Consider the following 25,372-nt stretch of genomic DNA (forward strand, 5'->3'; position numbering starts at 1 on the left):
CGCTCCTTCATCAAGTGATTGTGGAAATTAAGATCATGCCCACAGAATTTATAGCCAAAGGAGTCCAGTGTCATGGAGATGTGATACAGTAAACAATCTTAGATTAAAACGTTCATCTTTTATAATTGGATACGCTGGTTTCCGTTCTTTGATATGTAAATTCCAGAACTTCTTTTAGAGATTCTGGCATCCTTAGATAAGAGGCGTTGATAATTATCATCTGATTTGCCTGAACATCCAGACACGAGGCTATGCTCCTGAACGAAGTTAACAAAAGGCGTTGTATTCCTTACGTGGTAGCCTAAAAGACACAGAAAGATACATAATCCCCAACATTCATTGTAGTTCTAAAAGATTCAGCGCTGAAATCACATTGTAGGCACTTCCCATGACCGAAACGCGAATTATTTAGCGAGGCTTGGGGAGAACGTTTGGATAGTTCAATGTCATACCGGGCATGTTTAAAAGTCAGTTTGAAAAATGAATCAAAAAGTCAAGTCTGTGGCTGTCCCCACAGCAAAGGCACTCACTTTTACGATGTGTTTTCCTCACGGGTAGGGGATGGACAGAGGGTGGAGAGAGCGACTCTGGGATTTGCATATTCATTATGTTGGGAGGAGGTTGCAGTGGGATACCCAGCGCTTTTACTGTATATAGAGCCGTTTCCAGAAAGCTTGTCGACGGTCAAAAGCTGCTGTTTCCATTTCAACCCGAACTTGCTAGTAGCAAGCACCGATTGCGCCCTCCCGAGCAGGTCGGTTTTACCTTGAGGCTGCCTCTCAGCTGGTTTACATGATTATGGAATTTACAAGTGAGAATTTCTCCGTCGCTGGCCATCATTCGAAGGGGAGCGAGTACTACATGGGAGCAGGAGCAACCCTGGAACAAGTTATGGAGAGCATGGAGGGGGGGTCTTTCTACAACAAGAATGCCTCGAAACGCATCCAAGCCTTTATTAACATGGACAGCAACGAGCACCCGGAAAGGATTGGAAAGCCGCCCGCTCACGATGACGGTGCGAATGGTAGGTAATATCACCAATATCACCATAGCTGATTTACACATACGTTTTTTAAAAATCTACACATAAAAGATGGAAACATTTTGTGGTATATATGAATTAAATATCCGCCTATTTTAATGGATTTATCACCAGAAATTTTAAATAAATCTTTAATCAGTGCATTTTTCCATTAAAGTTTGTAAGGTCGATTGGTTGCCAATACAGTATTTATTCTAAATGGAAGCAATTTAAACAATGGTGGATTTATATATATTTATATAATATTGACTCTCCCATGAATTGTCCAATTCCATCGCTACTGAATTCTGTGCACAATCAGCAGAACCATAAATAATAAACAGGAAGAATTGTCTTCCAGGCTTGTTGCTCTGGGTGGAGGTGAGATGTTATCATAACAAACCATTTATCATTCTTGTTTCAATAATCAATTGTACAGTCAATGGTCTGAACCGAAACCTTTTCTCACCTCTGACACAGCTGTAAGTAAAAATTAAACATCAGTTGGCTGTAAAGACGCTTCTGGAATCTAAAATCCATTAATTCTATTAGAGTGATAAAATACAGTACTCGTGTGTTTTGAGGGAAGAAACAATTCGTCGAGGTTTATTCACTAAATGTAAATATTTCTGGTTTTAGTCCGCCGCAGTCCAACGCCGGCATCTCCAAGTTATTTAGGTTTTGTTAGTTTTCTTGGCCTTTAAACCACACATCTCTGAACTAAACAACCATTCGGATCGGTCCAATGCAGTTTCCTTAGGTATGCCTCTTACATGTTACCGCATTCGTGATTTCTCGCGCAAAATAAAACGTTAAAAGATGGGGGGGGGGGGCGGGGGGGTTCCTGTATCTCCTGTATCTTTCAATCCAGTACGAGAAAATTTCTAACCGAAGCAGCAAAAAATTATGCTTTCACCATTGCTTTATGTAAGTATTGTTTTGCCATAAGGGCAAGTTTGGCAACCGGGACATATGTTTAAAGTTCGAGTGAATGAATATTCCCATTTTAACGACACACGCGAAAAAAAAATTAATATTGATGTAAGTAGTGTGCAATATCTGCAGAAAACCCAACTCCCTTGTCAGACCTCTCATCGCTGAGTTAAAATGTAACATGGTGATAAAGCGTTGTGTTGCTTGTTTGTGTTCCAGGGTGCTTGCAGTAACAAACCAGCAGCACTCCAACCTAGGATTACAATTTATGAATGTGAACTCACAGGTTCTTTTTAAAGCTGGCAATAAAATCCTGTGTGTGCCCTTGAATATATTTGAGCGCATTTTTTAAAAAGACGGCCATTTGGTCCACTAATGTACTACAGGTAAATTGACAAATTCAGTTCCCAACGTGACCCCAGCCTTAACTGACAGATTCGTAAGTGACCGAGCGAGTTGTATTCAACAATGCATGCCGGCCTCTTTTCTTGAACCATGCTTCGTACAACTTCTTAAGAGTCAGCCACATCTAATTGAAGGCTGGAGAAAGTTGTATCAAGGACCAAGGAAATCGGCCGGCGTGCTAGTTGTTCGATACAACTGCTTAACCGCGCAATTATCAACCACATTGACTGATGGCTGGAGTCACATATAGGCCATGCCAAGCTCCCTGTCTATAAGCACGGGTCATTAAACAAAATCGCTCCCCCACCACTCCCCAACGCAGTACTGATGCCCACGACCTGAGAATTAATTGAAAAAATAAGTAATTGAGGACCTTACATTTTAGGCTTCACAATGTACTGCTCAGAAGTAGAGACAGAAATCAATCTGTTCTGGATTAACTTTAATCAGTACAAATATTAAAGCTTTTCAAAATGAATTACCTCAAAATACAGTTGCGTTCAACAGACACTTTGAAAGAAATGTACATGACGGATACGGCTTTATTTTTTTTAAATAGACAAGGTTAATGAGGATACGAAAGTTCTGCAACTTTGCTTTATGATGGATTCCTTTTTCAGGAATGAGCTAACTGTTCAATATTTCACCTCCATCTTTGGGCGCACATCGCTGAAAGTGGCTTCGTTTGCTTGAGTTAACATTCCAACTTTATCGCCCTCTTCTCCCAATTATGGTGAACCTCAAAAAAAGTACGCTGCAATGCTGGGTTTTTATAAAGCCAACTCAAATCTGACTTCCTGCGGGGAAAGAGGGATTTTGTTTTGCAAAAAGTAGACTCAGAAAAATAGACTCAGGCCGGTCCTCAACAAACGCAATAAGACATGCCATACAAGTTTTGTTAAAGAGGTATTTGAGGAATCAGCTACTTTACAAAAACTTGCCAGTGATGAAAAAAGGGTTAAATATCATTAAGTTTCGTTTTACACGTGTAAAAAAATATTGTCATATGTTTTGTAAATGTTAAAATGGAACTTACAAGTACGTAAAACAATCGGCTGAAGGAGATTGAATTAAACTACGACAGTTCTGCTAAATGTAAATAAATAATGGGGGTGTTGGGTGAGAATTTTCGAAACTTTGGTCTTAAATCGCCAAGAGCAGTTTTTAAACATAGGTTTATGTAACTGTGCGCCTTTTGGCGACTATCAGCATCGTCTCTTCGTTAAAATGTCCATTTTTTCCAATCGTCCCAGTGGGAGCGCAAATTACTTCAATTATAAAACTACATTTTCTTTGAACAATACGCACCGGCGATCTACTAGCTAATTTAACTTTGCTAAACAAATCAGTGAGCAAGAATTGCCTGGAAACTTGGACGTTGGTGTCAGGTAAAGAGAACAGTCATGTGGCTGGGCCTGACACTGCGTGATCCCAAATAATTTGTAATAAAAGGGTCAGAACAGAAATAAGGTGATGAAGACAGCAACAGTGTCACCAATTTTATTCGATCATATCTTGTATTTTTCTGCTTCATTCTCAAACTATAACTAACAAGCCTTAGATAAGCACATGGATGATTTTAGGATAGTGTAGGGGGACGAGCTGAGAATAGCTCACAGGTCGGCGCAACATCGAGGGCTGAAGGGCCTGTTCTGCGCTGGATTGTTCTATGTTCTATAACTAATCCTTACACGAAGTGGGAGGATATTTCTGACCGTTCTCAGAAATTAATGAAATTGCTGGCAATCCCTTATTTTCCGACCGATTGCAAACTGTGGATGGAACTGTTTCAAATGCCCACAGAGCAGAATCAATTAACAACAGATAGATGGCCAATCGTAATTCCAGACACACATTACCCATATCTACCATTGTGGGATGCGAACTAGGCTCTCCCAAGCAGAATGTAGATTATCAGTGCAGCGATAATACCACTGATCAGCACAGAATGGGCGATAACTACTACACTCTCTGTAACACCTCCATCCCCAGAAGAAGAATAAAATTAAACTGTACTTACTGTCCTTTTATGCCATTTTCCTGTTGATCTGATGGCGAGGAACTGATCCCTGAAGCCTAATGTGAAAGCACTTTCCCTGGTTGTCCCGTAGGGCAGATACCGTCACACAAAAGTTTCCTTGGAGCATTTTATCCCTGAACTCCAGGCTGTTTTCCCTGGAGTGTAGTCTGGGGGGGGGGGGGGGGGGTGACCTTATAGAGGTTTATAAAATCACGAGGGACATGGATAGGGTGAATAGTCAAGGCCTTTCTCCCTGGGTGGGGGAGTCCAAAACTAGAGGGCATAGGCTTAAAGTAAGAGGGGCAACAGATAAAAGAGACCTAAGGGGCAACATTTTCACACAGAGGGTGGTACGTGTATGGAATGAGCTGCCAGAGGAAGTGGTGGAGGCTGATACGATTACAGCGTTTAAAAGGCATCTGGGTGGGTATATAAATAGGAAGGGTTCAGAGTGACATGGGCTAAATGCTGGCAAATGGGACTAGATTTGTTTAGGATATCTGGTCGGCATGGACGAATTGGACCGAAGGGTCTCTATGACTCGAGGATTTGATCACACCCCAAGCTCTTCACACGCCCTGAACCCGGATGAAGAGTTACCAGACAAAACCCGAAACTGCTGGAAAAAAGGTCAGCATTGTGAGGGTCACTGGGCCCTAAATGTCATCTCTGTTTTCTCTGCCCAGATGGGGCCAGACTTGCTGGGCGTTTTCAACAGTTTTCCAGTTTTTTTTTCTTTATTTCTAATTTGCAGCGTCCCCAGTTCCTTTCTGCTTCATGAAGAATAAAGATCCTGGATAATAACAATCAGTGGAAATGTATACAGCTATTACACACCACAAATTTAATCTGATTAGCGGGTGTCTCTGATTTAAAGGCTTATCTTTCATTTCTGAATTTGCTCTAACGTAGTTTGAGGTTTAGTTGTATTGTACACCTTTCGGAACCGTTAAAGTAACGCACGGATTATTGAATGCCGAAGCTTTGGGAATAGTAGGCGGGAGTTTGTAAGGATCACTTACATTGGAGAGAAAATGTTGCTGCATTTAATCTGAACATTTATGTCATAAAATCCATTTATTGTTAGGGCGCAGTATGTAATAACTACCCAGAAAAGGTTGTAATGCGGATTCTGTGCCCTGGATTCATATAATTAGTTTGACTAACAGGGAAAAAATAAAACGTAACGCAGGGAGAGAGAAGGTAACTAGTGAATATCTCCAAAAAAATCAATTTTCTTATAACGGTATCCAGAGGGAGCGGATTATGTTGTCACTATTAATCTGCCAGTTAGAAAATTTACAATAAACACGCAGTGAGATAATAAGGTTCCGACCCAATTTGATGCGGGATTCCTTTGCGAAACAGTCAACAGCCGCGTTTCCATAGATCCTTAAAGCAAGTTGCTAAAAGCTGCCTCAGAACATGCTTTCCCAAGTTGCTAGGAACACGGTGAACTCGGTACACTGGGCACTGGGGCTAAAGATGCTGCTGAAATATCGAAATTAGTGTTTTGAAGTCACGTTCGGAAGATACCTGACGCTAAAAGGAGACAAAGTGGGAATATGAATAATAAAGGAAGTAATAAAGAGGTGAATGAGCTAAAGATTCCCTTTGTTTAGCGATTAGTTCTGTTCATGTGCGAGTGAAGATTTCCCTCCTCCCAAAGAGATACAGCGTCCACTCTGAACTGTTTCCAAGAACTAAAATCATTACGTTTTACGAACTGATCATATAAATGTGCCAGTTAAAACAAACACAATTTACATATTAGCAGTAAAAGTTATGCATGGTCAAACAAATACAAAGATGACCTACTTTGCAAACTAAATTTGGTACAACAAAATGTAACTGCAAGTCAATAAATTCTCTACTTAGAGAATCAATCAAACCTCGCAAATTTTGTAATACTCTATCAGTAAGTTCCTTTCCATGACCATAACTAAAGCAAAATAATGCAGACGCTGGGCTTCTGAAATAAAAGCAGAAATCGCTGGAGAAAGCCAGCAGACCTGGCAGCATCTGTGGAGAGAAAAAGAAAGTTAAAGTTTTAGTTCCAATATCACTCTCCTTTGAAACTTTCTCTGACCTCTCCATTACCATCTTCAAGTCTAAGACTGACTTTCCTGTCTGTGTCTCAGCTTAGATGCCTAATATTGCATGTGGGTATATGTTGTACATGTGCCTGTTATATGATCACAGTCTGGAACCAAATTTTCTTCATATGCGTGTCTTTTAAATGCACAGCTTTTAATGTTATGATATGAATACTGTGGTGTTGTTCTACTCAGCTCTATTGTATTGCTGATTTTAGCATGTGTTTAAATTTTTCAGTTGAAACTGATATATACCACTTATTTCCCAGGATACCAGGAGAATGTTTCTTTATAAGTCAATTTTCCAAACTCAGATTTGTATCATAATCAATCTATGCAACTAAAAATTTTGTTCCACCCATAGGCAAGTTTATTCTCACATGTACGTTAATTATATAAAACTTAGAATGGCAATAGGAATCCTTCATCATGTTGCCTTTTCATTGAATGCATTGACATTCCTATTATAATGGTCTCTCTCACACACACACAAACACACACAAACACACATATATATGCTGCCAGCATATGAAATTAAAAAAATCTTTTTCATGAAGATCTTGAGTCTATCTGGTCTGTGAACTTTGTTTTCCAAATTCAGACTTTAGTTATCCCCCTTTGAACTTATGGGCGGCACGGTGGCACAGTGGTTAGCACTGCTGCCTCACAGCGGCAGAGACCTGGGTTCAATTCCCGACTCAGGCGACTGACTGTATGGAGTTTGCACATTCTCCCCTTGTCTGTGTGGGTTTCCTCTAGGTGCTCCGATTTCCTCCCACAGTCCAAAGATGTGCAGGTCAGGTGAATTGGCCATGCTAAATTGACCGTAGTGTTAGGTAGGGGGGTAAATGTAGGGGAATGGGTGGGTTGTGCTTCGGCAGGTCGGTGTGGACTTATTGGGCCGAAGGGCCTGTTTCCATACTGTACGTAATCTAATTTATAGGCAGGGTGTACTGTGGGTGAAGAGTTGAGGCCCAATTTGAACTATGTGAGTGGATGAGATTCGTTTAGCTGAATTACATTCTTGATGTCCATCAAGATAGGAGGATACCTGGAACAGTCTGCACATCTCATCAAAATATGGATCCAGCCAATGTTCAGTTGCTGATAATGTCCTGTAGATATCCCACAATTTCTATTTCTTATTTGAGATCCAATTCACACCATTTGAGATTCTTTCCATGAGTTGTTTTCATACTCTTTAGATCTTTTCATTCTATTTCATTGCCTGAATGAGGGAATCTTCACACTTTTTGGCCACTTTTCACTTCTTTAAGATATTTCAATAACATTCTATAGAAGTTATAAACCAATCAAACTTGAAAATGAAACCTGCTCAATTCAGAAGGGTAGAGTCACAGAATCAGGGAATGTAATAGCATAGGGAAAGGCCATTGGACATTCCAAATTTGAACTGGTTCTTTTGTTAATCAATTCTCAGTCTCAACCTTCATTCTTTCCCCATTCTCAACACACCTTTTCTCTTTAAAGTATTGATTCAAGTCTCTACTAAAGGCTGCAGTTGAATTTGTTTCTACACAACCAAGCAATGCATTTTACATCCTAGATACTCATTGAACTAATTTTTCCACATTTTGCTTTTGGTTCCTTGTTGGTGCTCCTCTGGTAGCACTTGCCAATCCCGCAAATATAATGTCACAGCAACCAAGGACAGGAACATTACACCTGGAAGTTCCTCTCCAAGCCTTGCATTACTTTGACTTGGAAGTGTAGCGTCATTCCTTCACTATTGCCAAGTCAAAATTCTGGAAGTCCTTCCCAAGCAACTTTGTAGGTGTACCTACAACACACAGACTGTCGTGGTCGAATGTGTCAACTCACTACTGGCTTCTCTAAGGCAATTAAGAATGGACAATAAATGCTGGTCTAGCCAATGTTGTCCACATCCCATTCAAGAATTAAAAGAATGGCACCTTAGCCTCTATCCCTTTGGTTTATGATCTTCCACCCATTGGAAAAAGTTTCCCATTGAAGAGTCTACCAATTCCAGCCTGTTTTTAAATCTCTCCATCAAATTTCTTAGCGAGGACAATTCTTGCTTTTTTATTCAGATTGTCTACAAAACTGTAATTTCCTCATCTTGCATGTTATCCTTCTAAATCTTTTTATACCCTCTCCAAGCTTCCTGAAATGTGGTACCAAAACTCCATATGTTTTCCTGATTTAACATAATTTCTCGGATTTTGTGCTCTGAAGTGTACTCCTTTTTCTAAAGTACAGAATCTCAAAAGTTTTATTCATGGTTTTGTTAAACTGGCCAGTGATCTTCAAAGCTTATTGCACAATAACTCTTCCAGGTCTCTCTATTTTCAAATACTTATAAAAATGTGTCATTTAGCATGAAATGTCTCTCCTTATTCTTCCTATCAAAAGTATATTAATTCACATTTCTCTGTATTAAATTTCATCTGCCCCATATCTATTCATTCTGCCAGCTTGCCAATGTCCTTCTGATGTTACGCCTATCTTCCTCATGTTAACGACATTTCAAACTTTGTATAATTTGAAACTTTTTATGTTGTGCCCTGTACCCTCAAGTGTAAGCTATTAATATACACCAAAAACAGCAGGGGGGCTGAAAACTGATGAACTTGTGCTCCTTATGAGGAACTTCAACCCTTTTTCATATTATGAATCTAGATACAAAGTCAACAGATCCTGCAAGAGTTTTATTACTTGTTGAACTCCACACACATTTCTTTTAAATAGGCAAAATCTATGATGGGAGGATGAATTTATATAATTAACTCAATTACCTCCTTTTTTTGACAGAACATTTTCCCCATTCCTTTAAAGGAACTTACTTATCTTTCAGCATTTAGTCTTGAGAAGAGATCTATATGTGAAATATTGTACATATTTATAAGTCAAGCTTTGAAAAAAGCTTGAACAATCTATCCAGAAACAGAAGTGAACTTAGATGTTGGAGATAAAAGTGAACCATCAGCGTGGGTTATGGGTGGTCACCGTCTTTGTTATTTGTAAAACAGGCTCTGCCGTGCGTGTGTGTATATCTTGAACTTCTGTTCACTTTCACAACCTGGACTATGATGCCTGTTTATAAAGTATTATAATGTTTATAATGTACCTAGTTATAATGTATTAGGAGTTACAACATCCATTTGTGGCATTAGAAATTGCAGCTGACTAGTAATGTAAGTGTAGAATATTGCTACTGAAAAGGGGATCAATTTATACACTAAGTATTTGCAAAGATATAATTTTTGCAGCAAAAATTGGGGTTGTCTTATTTGCTAGGACAATTTACATTTCAAAATCTATTGCATTTGCTTACTTTTTTTAACTGGATGCTGAAAAATTGTCTTTTTCTGCTTATGTTTAAGTTTCTGCAAAACTCTGCAATATGTTTTGCATATTAAATGCCAGCAGTTTGTAACCTCGTTATTTTTTTAAATCATATTGTTTGGTAGTAAGGTACTAGAGATATAGTTGGCAAAACTCATATGCGGGTTAATTCCTACATAAGTTGTCTGATTATTTTCTTTGTCATCCAGTCAATTACAGCGTTTCAAAGTCGATGGGCCAACCTGTGTGTTCTGAACTATCAAGACCCATTGAAAACTACTGTAACATGAAGGTTTCACCGCCAAAAGGGCTAGAGGAAAAATCCATCGGAGATCAAAGCATTGATAAGAGTGACTCTAATGTCTCTAGCACGAAGAAGCGGAGAAATAGGACAACTTTCACCAGTTTACAATTAGAGGAGCTGGAGAAGGTTTTCCAGAAAACCCATTACCCAGACGTGTATGCCAGGGAGCAGCTGGCTCTACGGACTGAGCTCACAGAGGCGAGAGTACAGGTAAATCATTCAGTTTGTTATCCCTTAACAAAGATTTGAAATGATGTGAAGGTGCCAGTATTGGACTGGGGTGGACAAAGTTAAAAGTCATACAACACCAGGTTATCGTCCAACAGGTTTATTCGGAAGTACAAATTTTCAGAACTGCTCCTTTGTCAGGTAGTTAACTTTGTAAAACATGCTTTAAAAATGTATTTGTTAACATTATTCACAATTGTGAAAAGTTAATATAGTTATATTAGTGAGTTAAACACACTTGGGTATCATAATGGCTCAGTGGTTAGTATTGCTGTCTCACAGCACCAGGGACTTGGGTTCAATTCCACCCTCAGGTGACTGTTTGTGTGGTGTTTGCCCATTTTCTCTGTGTCTGCATAGGTTTTCTCCAGGTGCTCTGGTTTCTTTCCACTGTCCAAAAATGTGCTGATTAGGTGGATTGGCCATGCTAAATTGCTCATAGTGTCCAGGGATGTGCAGGTTAGGTGGATTAACCATGGGAAATGAAAGGTTACAGAAATAAGCTAGGGAATGGGAAGGTGGGATGCTGTTTCTAGGAATGGTGAGGACTGAATGGCCTGCTTCCACATTGTAAGGATTTTATTAAGTAATTGGATTGGTGCATTTAGGAGTAGCGCATTTGTAACACTTTGATAAGTGCTAGTTACCAAACAATTGTACTGACCTGAATGTTTAACTTTACAAGTGTGGAATCCTATTCCTTCTGAGGTTCATTAGTTAGGATATTTTAGAAAAGTTCTTAGCTTTTCTCTCTGCCTTTGTAAAATCTCTCCTGAAGAAGGGCTTATGCCCGAAATGTCGATTCTCCTTCTCCTTTGATGCTGCCTGACCTGCTGCGCTTTTCCAGCAACACATTTTTAAGCTCTGAACCCCAGCATCTGCAGTCCTCACTTTCTCCTTTGTAAAATCTCTCCCAAACTCATATCTGTCATCCCATTTTTTGTTTTATTTTCTGCACATGATTTAAATTATTTTTGGCTTCCAACTTTATATTTCCTTCGTTCAGACGAGGTGTTGGTTGGTAAGGATTCTTCAGGCTGAAAGTGAAAAACTGAAATTACTCAAATATATTGCATATCCTCAGATGTTGGATTAGGACATGACTCACCACAAAAGACAGCGAAGGCTGTAAGGGTGACATTTAAAATTTGATATTTAACAAACAAACTCCTCAACTCTTCAAAACACAGAGGAGTGAGATTTTAAGTTTACTAGTTAAATTTCAAGACCAGAGGACTTTACTGGCTGTAATTAACAATTATCGTGATTAAAAGAGTTCTTACAGTACTAATTCCTAGTCTTAAATATCTGTCCACGGCTTAATTTGTCTCTAATCCATAAAATCATCAACTTCAATATAAGGCACGGAAATGATGCTTTTGCAAAGTGAATGGAGGAATTCCACAACTTGGATAATCATTTTTGGATATTTGAATTTATAATATTTAATAATAAATCAACCCTTCCTCTGAAATTTCTAAACTATACTTACACAATAATAATGGGAAAGACCATAAACCTCATTGTTTTTTGACAGGAATTCTACCAGATAGCAGGCACAACAGTTAAAGAAAGATATATTGTTGTTAGCTATGAGTCAACTTAAATCATGCTAGTTGCTGTGTATATTTTGACAGTACGTTTTCTCATTTCCTGTAATAACATTAACAATAGGAGAACTTATTTTTCAATGCATCATATTTAATAAGTATAACTCATCTCTGTGCATGTATTTCATGGAATTGAATCTTAATGTCTATTGATACATCAGGATCTAATTTCCAATGAATTTTGGCATTAAAATAGGGTACAGAAACTTGCATTTATTTGTTTTAATTCAAAATTTACTCACAGATCTTACAATTAAACTATATCATGATTAATACATAAATACAATAATTATCTCTACTGAATTGAAAATAGGTTTGTTAAATATTTAAGTATGACTCAGGCATCCTCAAAAGGTAGGATCTTTTTGAGATATTTAAAAGTAAAATGCTGGTATTTAGTTATCAAGTCACAAATGGGAAGTAATGAAACTAATGGTACATGTTGCAGAAAGTCATCTGATGAAGTATTGCTTCCCTCAACCATCATTCATTCAAGAATTTGGACTGTGAGCTATTAAGTTGTACTCTTGGGCATGCACTATTAGCTTACATTGCTGTCAATATAGCACATATGGTGAAATAACCTTAGAGTAGCAATTACTACAAGAGTTGAAATATAATAGCTGAAATTCTACAGATTTGAAAACTCCAGCTTCCACTTTTTAGAATTTATCAATTTCAGCAATTTCCTGATATTTTACAATTTCTTTCGGGACTGGCTGAAACATCAGCAAGGAGAAAGTGAGGACTGCAGATGCTGGAGATCAGAGCTTAAAATCGTGTTGCTAGAAAAGCGCAGCAGGTCAGGCAGCATCAAAGGAACAGGAGAATCGACGTTTCAGGCATAAGCCCTTCTTCAGGAATGAGACGGTGTGCCAAGCAGGCTAAGATAAAAGGTAAGGAGGAGGGACTTGGGGGAGGGGTGCTGGGAATACGATAGATGGAAGGAGGTTAAGGTGAGGGTGATAGGCCGGAGAGGGGGTGGGGGCGGAGAGGTGGGAAGAAGATTGCAGGTCAAGAAGGTGGTGCTGAGTCTGAGGGTTGGGACTGAGAAAAGGTGGGGGAGGGGAAATGAGAAAGCTGGAGAAATCTGCATTCATCAAAACATCAGCAGAACAACATCGCACACAGTAACACGTAGAACAACATTAACTTCCTTAACCATTCTGGAGGAAGGCTTCTCTAACTTCAGCATTTTGTTGGTATAAGCCACATAGTACTTCTTCTTAAAGAAAAAGATCATGGGATACAATTATAAAATGGATTGTGGTTGGGATAATACCTCACAGACAATTAAAAACATTCTAATGTTAATAGGTGAGATCAACAGTATAAGTGCAAAGTTGTTTCTGAGAATTTTGCTTAAAGCTGTGATTGTAATCTCTGAAATCATTAATTGATGGATTCAGTTAATTTGATTGTAATATTTTGTGAAGATGACTCCTAGTTTTTCAAGTGTTTCTGCCATATAAAAGAGTATTCCTACCTCTGTTTTGTGATGAATGGAGTACTTCCAGACATGTTAAGGAGAGTTAATTATTCTTAGCATAAAATGACTTTGGAAAAGGAAAAAGACTTGCATTTATACAATCACTTACTTGATCACTGTATAACACGAACCACTTTCCAGCCAATTAGCTTCATTTAAAGTGTAGTGATTATTATAATGTAGAAAATGTTAACATTCTGCACATTGCTAGATCCCACAAACAGAAATGTGAAGATAATTAGATCATTATTTTATTATTTTGACTGAGGGGTAAATATTGGCGAGGACACCAAGGAAAATATTGCCTATTCTTCTTTGAAGAAGTGACTTGGGACCATTTGCATCGCCTAAGGGTAGAAGAGGTCTTGGTTTTGCATCATATTTGAAAGCCAACTTTCCCTTGCTCTTAAAGTGAAATGGGGTACTTTATCTGTTAAAGAGCACACTGACTTGGTAGCAAGGACTTGACAATCTTTACAAGGCCTCCCCCACCTTCTCAATTAGTATATAAAGATTTCCATGTTAAAGTTCGAGAATCAGATTACCTACAGTATGGAAATAGGCCATTTGGCCCAACAAGTCCACACTGACCCTCCGAAGAGTAATCCACCCAGACTCATTCCCCTACCCAATATTTATCTCTGACTAAAGTACCTAACACTATGGGCAATTTAGCATGACCAATTCACCTGACCTGCACATCTTTGTGATTGTGGGAGGAAACCCATGCAGACACAGGAAGAATGTACAAACCCCACACAGACAGTCGCCCGAGGTGGGGACCAGAACCGGGTCCCTGTTGCTGTGAGGCAGCAGTGATAACCACTGAGCCATCGTGCTGCCCTGTTGTCTGTGGACACCCGGAAAATGCTCTCATTATGCATGTGCACTACTCCCTTCAGTAAAATCATCTCAACTCATTCACTCACATTTATGGTGCTTATTTGGGTGCCACCATGTTTTTATTTACTGGCAGAGTGTTTCACAAAGTGAGCATGTGCAGAATTTCTATATGAGCAATGTAAACCTTTTGGAGGTGTCAGGAGACACAGCATCAAATTTCTATCAAATTGTTTTGTTCGAAAATCAAGAATCAACAAAGCAAGACCAGTAAAAGATTCAATGTTTTTGTTTTCCTTGCTTTCAACAGACATGTTGTGAATATTTATGAGCCTCTACTATATTATGCCAGCAGGCTGGGAGTTGCAAATTGTTGTTAGCGCAATCTCGTCAACAACAGAAAAGACGTAAAGGAGATAATTACTGCTTTTAGCATGACATGTTGAGGAGAGAATGCCAAGAGTTTCACAACAGCCACAGCATTGAATTTGCTTCCCCCTTCTCCCAGAATCTGGTTCTAATTATCTTACAAACTCTGTGCCTCAACTGCTCTACGTAGAATATCATCAAGTCCTTAATATGAACGGTTGGGCAATCTCATCAATAATTGACTTCCTAATGCTTTCCACGTTTCAGAGTTAGACAATTTATTCATGACAGAGATCTTGCCAACACTACCATGGGGCTATGAAACTGACTATCATTTGGCCTATTACATTAAACATCTTATACAAAATCTTGTGGGTTTTGGTTTAGTTTTAAAAGTATGTTTAATTCTCGTTCATTTTAATTTGTTATTTTCTAACTTTATTTGCATATAATGTCAGTTTAGCAGAGTTTAGTAACTGGAAATGGGGTACTTTATCTGCAGTCAAAGAAAATAAAGAACAGTGAATACAGTTATAAATTCTCATTTAAAGTGAAAAGTTATTTTGGTCCCTAATAACCAATTAGGTCACTTTCATGTTGGCGCTTGTTTTAGATTTGATTATGGGAGACTAGTGCCTGGGAATAAGCTTCAGTTGCCTTTGTTGTCAGTGAGGATCATTATCCTGCTTTCTCATGGGGTCTATGGTTCTACCACTAGAATGGGAGAGAAAATTAAGCACGGTGGCTCAATGGTTAGAACTGCTGCCTCTCAGCGCCAGAGACCTGGGTTCGATTACAGCCTCAGGCGACTGACTGTGTGGAGTTTGCACATTCTCCCCGTGTTCGCATGGGTTTCCTCCCACAGTCCAAAGATGTGCAGGTTAGTTGAAATGGTCATGCTAAATTGCCCATAAAGTTAGGTGCATTAGTTAGGGTGGATGGGTTACTCTTCGGAGGGTCGGTGTGGACTAGTTGGGCCAAAGAGCCTGTTTCCACACTGTAGGGATCTAACCTAAAAATTAAGCAGTGTAAAAGTTGAATTGTGAATGTCATTCTTCCATTATACAAACTAAACTAGTGTCAATGTATAAGTATTTTGCCCTGCCTTAAATGAACTTGCAATTACATCGGGCCTTTCTCAACCTCAGGATTTCTGAAGCACTTTATAACCAAGAAATACTTTTGAGGTGCATTCATTATTGTGAGAAATATGGCAACTATTTATTGATCTGTAAGCTCCATCAAACAACAAGATAATAATGGCCAGATTGTTTGATTTTGCAACATGATTGAGTGTCACTGGATCACCAGGAAAAGTACTTCTGCTGTATGTCCCTTTGTAAACCATGTCTAATAGTACTCTTTTTCAAAACACGAGCAGAAGGTCTTTTATATTCACTTGACAAGGCCTTGGTTTAACAGCTCATCCAAAAGATAGCACCAGTACCTCTGACAACACAGTACTCCCTCAGTCCTGAACTGGGAGTAATAGCTTGATTTTTGTGCACAAAGTCCTGGAGTGAGACTTGAACCCTCAATGTTATAAATCAGAGACAAGACTGCTATCCCACCATGACTGACACTTCAAACAAATTGTGAGCTACAAATTTTCTATGTATGATAAATTGTTTTGTAAACTTGCTTTTGGCTGTAACTTAAAATGGGCAATAGTAAATCTACAGCCCATTTGTACTGTCAGATTTTCTACAATCTCCTCATTTCCTTTTGATCTTTTGCTATTACTGCCCAAAGTTATCTGCCTATGTGCCTGTAAAGCACATATTTTCAACCTGGGAGCTATGAATTCATCAGATTTTTATATTTACTCATTTACATTTTTTTTGCTCTTGGGCTGTGGTTCTGAAAATATTTTCTTGGAGTTTGAAGATGTTTTCATTGGTGAGCTGACACTGACTTTTTAAAAATAATTTAAGGTAGAAAACTCTGTGATTTTGTCCATATTCACAGGGTTTCCTTGGCTTGCTTCAGCATGTTCAAGGGATCTACCACATAAGAAAGTATTAAAAAATGCCCATTTGCAAAGTTTTCAGAAGATTTCCCTGATTTAAAGTCCCACCAAATGAATGAGCTCCATTTCTGCTACGCAGCGTATCTCAACATTAATCAGCAATCTGCCAATTTCTGTAATATAGGAAATTAGAACTGCAATCTCTTACTTCTTTGCAGGTTTGGTTTCAAAATAGAAGAGCGAAATGGAGAAAGAGGGAACGCTATGGACAATTACAACAAGCTCGAAACCACTTTGCAACCTCCTATGATGTCTCTCTTTTACCCCGGACAGAGCCTTATTCACAGGTTGGTAGAGAATGCAACAGAGCATCATGTTACACTGTAAATTGTCAAATAGTCTACCCATATTTAAAACAGGATCATAAATAAATCCTTTCAATAGCTTTAATGATATTTTAAAGTATAGTGTTTGTTTTTGGCATATGTATTTACTTGATTTGGTTATGACTCCCTTCTGGAGAGATAAAATACAAAAATAGAATACCAGCTACTGCTGAACTTCAATGGGTTTTGGATTACTTTCGTGGATACAAATAATAACATAATACCAGTCCAATCTGCATAGTTCCACACACACTGCGAACTTGACCGTTTCTTCTGCCGGCTCCACATCTGTGCCCACTTTTTCAACCAAGACACTCAACCACCCAGCGAGGACCCCTTCTCCTACCTCCAAAACATCCTTTCCACCTGAACACCCTGTGCTGGCCTGTTACCCGCCCTTGACCTCTTCATTTCAAACCGCCACTGTAACATCGCTGTAGCCTCAACCTGTCCAGCTGCCCCTCTCACCCACTTCAACCTCCCACCCTCACAAAACACAGCCCTCCACTCCCTCCACTCCAACCCAACCTCACCATCAAACCCGCAATCAAGGGGGCACAGTAATAGTGTGGCGCACCAACATCTACACTGTTGCAGCCAGGCGCCAACTTGCAGACACCTCCTCCTACTGCCCCCTTGATTATAACCTCACCTCCCATCACCAAACCATCACCTCCCAGACCATCCACAACCTCATCTCCTCTGGGCATCACCCATCCACAGCCTCCAACCTCATTGTCCGTGAACCCCCTGATTCTATCTCCTTCCTAAGATTCACAAACTTGACTTGACAATGGTCAACCCATTGTCTCAGCCTGCGCCTGTCCCACCCGAACTCATCTCTTTCTTCCTCAACACCGTCCTGTCCCCTCTTAATCCAGGAACGTCCCACCTACATTTGTGACACTATCCGTGCCCTTCACCTCCTCCAAGATTCTCCCCCAATACCTCACTTTCACCATGAACATCCAGTCCCTATACACATCGATCTGCCACGATGAAGGTCTCCAAGCCCTCTGTTTCTTCCTGTCACACTATCCCAACCAGTACCCTTCCAACGACACCCTCATCCGCCTGGCTGAACTGGTCCTCACCCTCAACAACTTCTTCTTCCAATACTCCCACTTCCTCCAAACCAAAGGGGTAGCCATGGGCACCTGCATGGGACCCAGCTATGCCTGCTTAGATGTTGAATATGTGTAACAGTTCATCTTCCACAGTTACACCGGCACCACCCCCCAGCTGTTCCTCCGCTACATCAATGACTGTATCAGTGCCGCCTCGTGCTCCCACAAGGAGGTTGAACAATTCATCAACATTACCAACACCTTCCACTCTGGCCTCAAATTCACCTGGACCATCTTGGCAACCTCCCTCCCTTTCCTGGACCTCTCCATCACTGTCGCTGGTGACCAACTAACCACAGACATATACTACAAGCCCACCGACTCCCACAGCTATCTACACAAGCCACCTCCTCCCACCCTACCTCCTGTTAAAATGTCATTCCTTATTTGCAATTCCTCTGCCTCCACCGCATCTGTTCCCAGGATGACAAATTCCACATCAGAAAGTCCCAGATGGCCTCCTTCTTCCACGATTGCAACCTCTCTTCCCATGTGGTTGATGATGCCCTCCAGCTCATCTCCTCCACTTCAGGCACCACCACACTTAACCATCACCCCTCCCAAAGCAACAAGGACAGAACCCCCTGGTCCTCACCTTCCACCCCACCAAACTTCGCATACAACGCATCATCCTCCGCCACCTCTGCCACCTCCAAACGGACCCCACCACCAAAGGTATATTTCCCTCCCCACCTCTATCAGCATTCCGAAAAGACCATTCCCTCGGCGACTCCCTCATTCGGTCCACACCCACCACCAGCCCACACCTCACTCCTGGCACCTTTCCCTGCCACTGCAGAAAGTGCAAAACCTGCACCCACACCGCTCCCCTCACCTCTGTCCAAGGCCCTGATGGATCCTTCCACATCCATCAGAAATTTACTTGTACCTCTACTAGTGTCATCTACTATATCAGTTGTGGTCTCCTCTACGTTGGGGAGATAGGACACCTTCTTGCAGATTGTTCAGAGAACATCTCTGGGACACCCGCATCCATCAACCCCACTACCCCATGGCTGAACACTCCTCCTTCCACTCCTTCAAGGACATGCAGGTCCTGGACCTCCTCCACCACTAAACCACTACCACCCGACACTTGGAGGAGGAGGAACGCCTCATATTCCACCTTGGGACCTTGCAACCACGCGGGATAAATGTGGATTTCGACAGCTTCCTCATTTTCCCTCCCCCAACATAATTCCAGTTCCAAGCCTCCAACTTGACACCGCCCTCTGACCTATCACCCTCTCCCTCATTTTCATCCACCTATCGCTTTCTCAGCTACCTTTCCCCAAACCCCATCTCCTCCCGTTTATCTCTTAGCCCCGACCCACAAGCCTCATTCCTGATGAAGGGCTTATGCCCAAAACATCGATTCTCCTGCTCCTCGGATACTGCCTGACCTGCTCTGCTTTTCCAGCATCGCACTCTTAACCCTGATCTCCAGCATCTACAGTCCTCACTTTCTGCTTTTAAGATTAGATTAGATTAGATTTACAGTGTGGAAACAGGCCCTTCGGCCCAACAAGTCCACACCGACCCGCAGCCCACCCATTCCCCTACATTTACCCCTTACCTAACACTAGGGGCAATTTAGCATGGCCAATTCACCTGACCCTGCACATCTTTGGAGTGTGGGAGGAAACCGGAGCACCCGGAGGAAACCCACGCAGACACGGGGAGAACGTGCAAACTCCACACAGTCAGTCGCCCGAGGTGGGAATTGAACCCGGGTCTCTGGCGCTGTGAGGCAGCAGTGCTAACCACTGTGCCACCGTGCCGCCAAGTTACATCAGTTCACACATATGAATCAAATCGAATACACTAACAGCATTAACATGACTGAACATTTGATCTTTGAATAGTGCATTTATTTTGACTTTAGACACGGGCAGTTCAAACAGGGTAAGACTCCATTTCTCGTTTTCAAAAACATTAAAAATATTTAATATCAAGAAAGCTCTTGTTCATTTGTCATGTGATTTAGTACACCCATCTGAGGATAACAGAATCTTTTGCAATGCCTACAGGGTAAAAATAGATATCAACGTTTACTACATGGCAAAGATGTGCACATTGAAACTAACTTGGATTTTTTTATAACGTTCAAGTCATTTACCCTTCAATGCAGTCAAAAAATACCCCATAATTAAGTCCAAAACTTACTCAAATCAATAACTTTTCAGGATTTCCAGCTTTCTCTTCTTTGCTTCCTCATAAATACTGGCTATTTTTCTAAATCTTGTGTATCACTTTTGCTGTGTTACAGGACTAGCATGATGAGCTGAATTGTCTCCTCACTAGCAAATTCCATCTCACTAGGCTTTTTTTTGCCCATTCGCAGAAGTCAGCATTATCAGATTTTCAAGATGACAACAAATTCATTCATCTGGAGAGTCAAGGGCAGCAGATATATGGAAACAGCACCACCAGTAAATTCCCCTTCAAACCACACACTACCCTGAGTTGGAATTATATCACTGTACCTATACAATTGGCAGAAGAAATTGGAGAACCAGAGCTCTCCCAATCATATACAGTTTTCCCAGGGGATGGGTGAGGGTGGGTGGAAGGAATTGGGGGGAATCAGCTGCTTCAACAGACTAATGGATTTCCCAGACGAGGGTGTGGTGCTGGAAAAGCACGGCAGATCAGGCAGCATCCGAGGAGCAGGACAATCAACGTTTTGGGCGTAAGCCCTTCATCAGGAATGTAAAAACAATGACTGCAGATGCTGAAAACCAAATACTGGATTAGTGGTGCTGGAAGAGCACAGCAGTTCAGGCAGCATCAATTCCTGATGAAGGGCTTTTGCCCGAAACGTTGATTTCCCTTCATCAGGAATGTCAATTCTCCTGCTCCTCGGATGGTGCCCGATTTGCTGTGCTTTTCCAGCACCACACTCTCGACTCTGATCTCCAGCATCTGCAGTCCTCACTTTCTCCTAATGGATTTTTCAACCAAGGATAGGTAATGAGGGCTGATCTGCTATTGACATTTTTAGGCATTTGAATGGTTGACACTTTTACTGTTTTTTTGAGAAACTCGAAAGCACTGAATGAATGACACATTTTAAAAAACATTATTTTATATATCCTGTTATCTGGCTATTTTCTAACATGCAATGTACAGTTTTAAAGAAGAGTCACTCTGGGCCTGAAATGTTAACTCCATTCCTCGCTCCGCAGATACTATCAGATCTGCTGAGTTTCTTCAGGATTTTCTGTATTTGTTTAAGTTTTCCAGCATCCCCAGTACATTGCCATATTTATAATGAAAACACCATACCTTTTGTTTTGGGCAGTGAAGTGAGATGCGGCATGAAGGTTCTTCGGGTATGTATGGGGAATACCATTTGATTTGAAAGTGCTGGCTCTGTGATCTCTGACGTATCACTCAAGTGTATTGAACCCTGAGTCCTTTAAAAGCCTACCTGATTCTCCAACAATTGCAGACGTGTAGCTTAAGATTATTTAGAGTCATAGAAATGTACAGCATGGAAACAGACCTTTTGGTCCAACTATTCCATGCCAACTGGATATCCTAAATAAACCTATTTCCATTTGCCAGCATTTGGCCCATATCCTTCTCAACCCATCCTGTTCATATTCCCATCCAGACGCCTTTTAAATGGTGTAATTTGTCACTGCACTTGTCTGTCTTCCTCCTTTTTGAAGTGCCATTGCCTTGATCCTTTTTTTCCCCAAAGTTCCTAAACAATGCAGCAGCTTATAAAACAGGAATTTGTGCTCCTCGAACTCAAGGAAATCAGTTTCAATGCTGAAAAGAGCATCTCTTACAACCACAATTACCCAGAATCCAATTTCTGCAATGGAACTGGCTAAGTCAGGACAGTTGGGTTGGTCTCATATCCAAACCATCCTACACCCTTAAAAGAATGTGGTGAGAATCAGAGGCCATGGAAGTGTGTTTGGTCATCCCAGAACTTGGATCCTTCTCGCATCCCAAGTCATCCAAACTCATTGAAACTCCAGGTCACTTACTTTCCAACTTCTCGATTTTAACTGCAGTTGATATATTTTCTTTCCAGTTAAAAAGAAATTCTGATTCTTTTTGTTTTTCTATGTTGGTCTTTACTTGCTTTTTTTTCTGTCTGCATTTTCTCTTCAGAATCTTTTATTCTTCTCTGCTCCCAGTTCATCATTTTACAGTTTCCATAATGTCTTCTGTCTTTTGCATTGTTTCTCTCTCTCTTTCTCTGCAATTTCTGAAATATTTCTGTCATTCACAGTTTCTCTTTCCACTGATCATACCATCCCTTGAAAGCAATACTGGTCTCCCTTTAATTGCCAAGCAACTGACTGCCTATTATTACCTCAAAATGTTTTTAAAATCTAGAAGTAAAAAAAAACTGTGTAGAAGTGATATTGACTACTTCATTTATGTCCTTTCAGGGAATCAAACATGTTGTCCTGACCCAGTTCAATCCAATGTTATTGTGTGGCTGACTTTTAACAGCCCATTGAAGTAGCTTAGTATACATCATATGCAGACAGGCCAATGAGTGCTGGGTAATAAATACCAATGCTTGCTAATGGCGTCTACATCCCAAGAACATTGTTTATTTTAAAACTAAAAGAATGGAAGTGGGGGTCTTTAGTTCCTCAAACATATCTGTGTTTACCATGGCAAACAACTTTTGCATTCTGGTTGGGTTCAACATGAAACCAGTTCCTTTTGATTCTTGCACGGGATGCGACTATTGCTGGCAATGTTGGCATTTGTTGCTCATTCCTAGTTGTCCTCGAACTGCATGGCTCTTTAAGCCATGTCAGAGTGCAATTAGGAGTCAACCACATTGGTGCAGTCTGGGGTTAGGTGTAGTTCAGACCAGGTAAAGATGGCAGATTCTCTTCCCTAAAAGACATTTGTGAACCAGATGGATTTTCACAATGGTTACATGATCACTGTTAGACAAACTTTTCAGTCCAGATTTTTATTGAATTTAAATTTCACTATCTACCATGGTGGGATTCAAATTAATGTTCTCAGAACATTAGTGTAGAGCTTCTATATGACGATTTCAGTGATATTATAACTATGCCACTACTTTGACATTTTGACCGGCAGTTCTGCTGGCACAATTTCAGGATCTGTATTATAAAGAACACTTTAATTTGGTTTACTGGGAATGTAATAGGAAGATCCTCACATGAACAGTTAGAACATTAAACAGAAAAAAGCAGATTTTAAATTCTTATAACTACAACAAAGAATTGACTATATTCAAGAAGTTATTTATACAAGGTAATAGAAGCATGAGATTTTAAAATTAAACATTTCCTCCACGTACTTTCTTTACTAAGTATTACCTGGGAAAACAACACAGAATTCTGTGTGATTATTTTTTTCCCTCAGTCAATGAGGTAAAAGGATCTGTATTGTAAAAAGTTAAATAATAATGCCAAAGAAACAATGTGGTTTGAAGTTTTACTGGGTTTCCAGCAGCTGCTGAATTGTAAGTCTGAATAGAAGATTGATACATTCATGCTCTCGTCTGTTTTCTTTCCTCAGTTGCAAAACAATTTGTGGGCAGGCAATAACTCCACTGGCTCAGCAGTTTCGTCCTGTATATTACCACGTGAATCATCCCCCTGTATGTCACCTTACCCTCACTCACACAGAAATGGCACTTCCTACATGGGCATATCAAATCACCAAAGCCAGTTCAATCAAGTTGCTCTCAACAACCTATTCAATGACTCAGTACTGTCTAGTTCATCTGATGGACATGCCTTCGAACCAAGGCCAGAGTGTGAACGGAGATCATCAAGCATTGCTGTGCTTCGGATGAAAGCCAAGGAACATACTGCCAACATATCATGGGCCATGTAATGGAAACTTAATGAAAACAGAAGACAAATGATTAATGAACATATCTGGGCCATTCTGCTCCTGGAAAACTTTAATAAGCTGCTACATCTTAAATAAGGAAGTAGTTGAATGCACATCAGAGGAGAGCAATACACAAGGTTTTCTTGTAGAGCTCTTTTAATACTAACACAGAGTATCAAATCAAAAGCTAAGCTGGTTGATCAAATGTTGTGTGTGGCTGTTTAAAGAGTGTACTGTACTCATTGAAGCACAGAGTTTTAAAATGTATCAGGATGCCATTTGGTTCAATATAATAGTCTCAGAAAGCAATCTTCATCAGCCCCATTCCTCTGCCTTTAATTTATATCCTCTTAGCTCTCCTTTCTCTTATATTTATCTGCCTCTGATTTAGAGGCTATTTGGCAAACTTCTTGCACCACTGATTCTGACAAGTCTCGACAGGTCCTATCAACCTCCTGTATAAAATAAAATTCTGAAGCTCTTCTTGTTTTACAATTTCAATATTCTTAATTCAAATCTCTTTAATTACTGATTCACTGACAGGTGAATGTACATGTACATGATCACACTTCTCAGAATTTTGAACATTTCTGTTGGACCTCCTGTTAACCTTTTCACAACAAGTCTCTGTATCTAAAGTCTCCTCTTAGTTTAAGCTTCTCATTTGTGATAAATTCCCAAGACCCTAAAAGGGCCTAAATTGAACATAATATTCAAATGGTACCAGTGACAATGCTTCAAGTATGCTTAACGTTATTACTTAACTTTTGTATAAAATCCAAGATCACACTTTTATCTGTCCTGCCATCACGAACAGTCTTTTTCACTGTGAAACAATTTTTGTGTGATCTGCAAATTTTTATATTGTTTTCTTTAAACCCAAGAACAGATCATTTTTATGTAGAGTGTTATTGACAAGTATATGTTCCAGATTGGGTTGCCTGCCAATCTTACTCATGCTAACTTTTGGAATTGAATATTCCCAATGCTAATAATAAAATCACTGTTTGAAAAACATATCACCATTGTTGTGGAAAGCATTCACATCCATATTCAAACCATTTACAAAATTATTATACGGCAACGTTATGGTATGTTCCAATAATGTTAGTTTGAAGCCACACTGTACATGAACATCTTAAAATCCCTTCGTATTAAAAGTTTAAGGGCTGATCTAATTGAAGTGTTGAATATGATAACAATATTTAATAAGGCATACCCTCCATTGATGGAATCTAAAAATTACAGTCAGACTGTAGGAGTAAAGCCATGAAACATTTTTTCCACACAAACAAAAGTGAAAATCTGGAATCCTCTTGGCCAAAGGCCATTGATGCTGGGCCAGTTTAAATTTCTACAACTGAGATTGCTTGATATCTTTGCCCAACTAAA

The 25,372-nt window shown here is 40.0% G+C and overlaps 1 protein-coding gene across 1 annotated transcript; it reads left to right on the forward strand.

The window, feature by feature from the left end:
- The first annotated feature begins 792 nt into the window (after positions 1-792).
- Positions 793-24,997, forward strand: alx1 (ALX homeobox 1). The gene is made up of 4 exons (XM_072551636.1): positions 793-1,024; positions 10,012-10,316; positions 16,830-16,958; positions 23,660-24,997. Exons 1-4 carry the CDS (start codon positions 793-795, stop codon positions 23,978-23,980), a joined length of 987 nt encoding a protein of 328 aa, XP_072407737.1. The 3' UTR covers positions 23,981-24,997.
- Positions 24,998-25,372: the final 375 nt, after the last annotated feature.

The sequence above is a fragment of the Chiloscyllium punctatum genome, chromosome 32 (assembly GCF_047496795.1).
Source record: "Chiloscyllium punctatum isolate Juve2018m chromosome 32, sChiPun1.3, whole genome shotgun sequence".
Taxonomy (NCBI): Eukaryota; Metazoa; Chordata; class Chondrichthyes; order Orectolobiformes; family Hemiscylliidae; genus Chiloscyllium; species Chiloscyllium punctatum.

What these genes read in the sequence shown, in the direction of transcription:
- alx1 (XM_072551636.1), top strand. Translation starts at nt 793, where the DNA reads ATGATTATGGAATTTACAAGTGAGAATTTCTCCGTCGCTGGCCATCAT. An exon ending in TCACGATGACGGTGCGAATG is followed by an intron (nt 1,025 to 10,011) that starts GTAGGTAATATC and finishes TTTGTCATCCAG; the next exon opens with TCAATTACAGCGTTTCAAAG. An exon ending in TCACAGAGGCGAGAGTACAG is followed by an intron (nt 10,317 to 16,829) that starts GTAAATCATTCA and finishes ACTTCTTTGCAG; the next exon opens with GTTTGGTTTCAAAATAGAAG.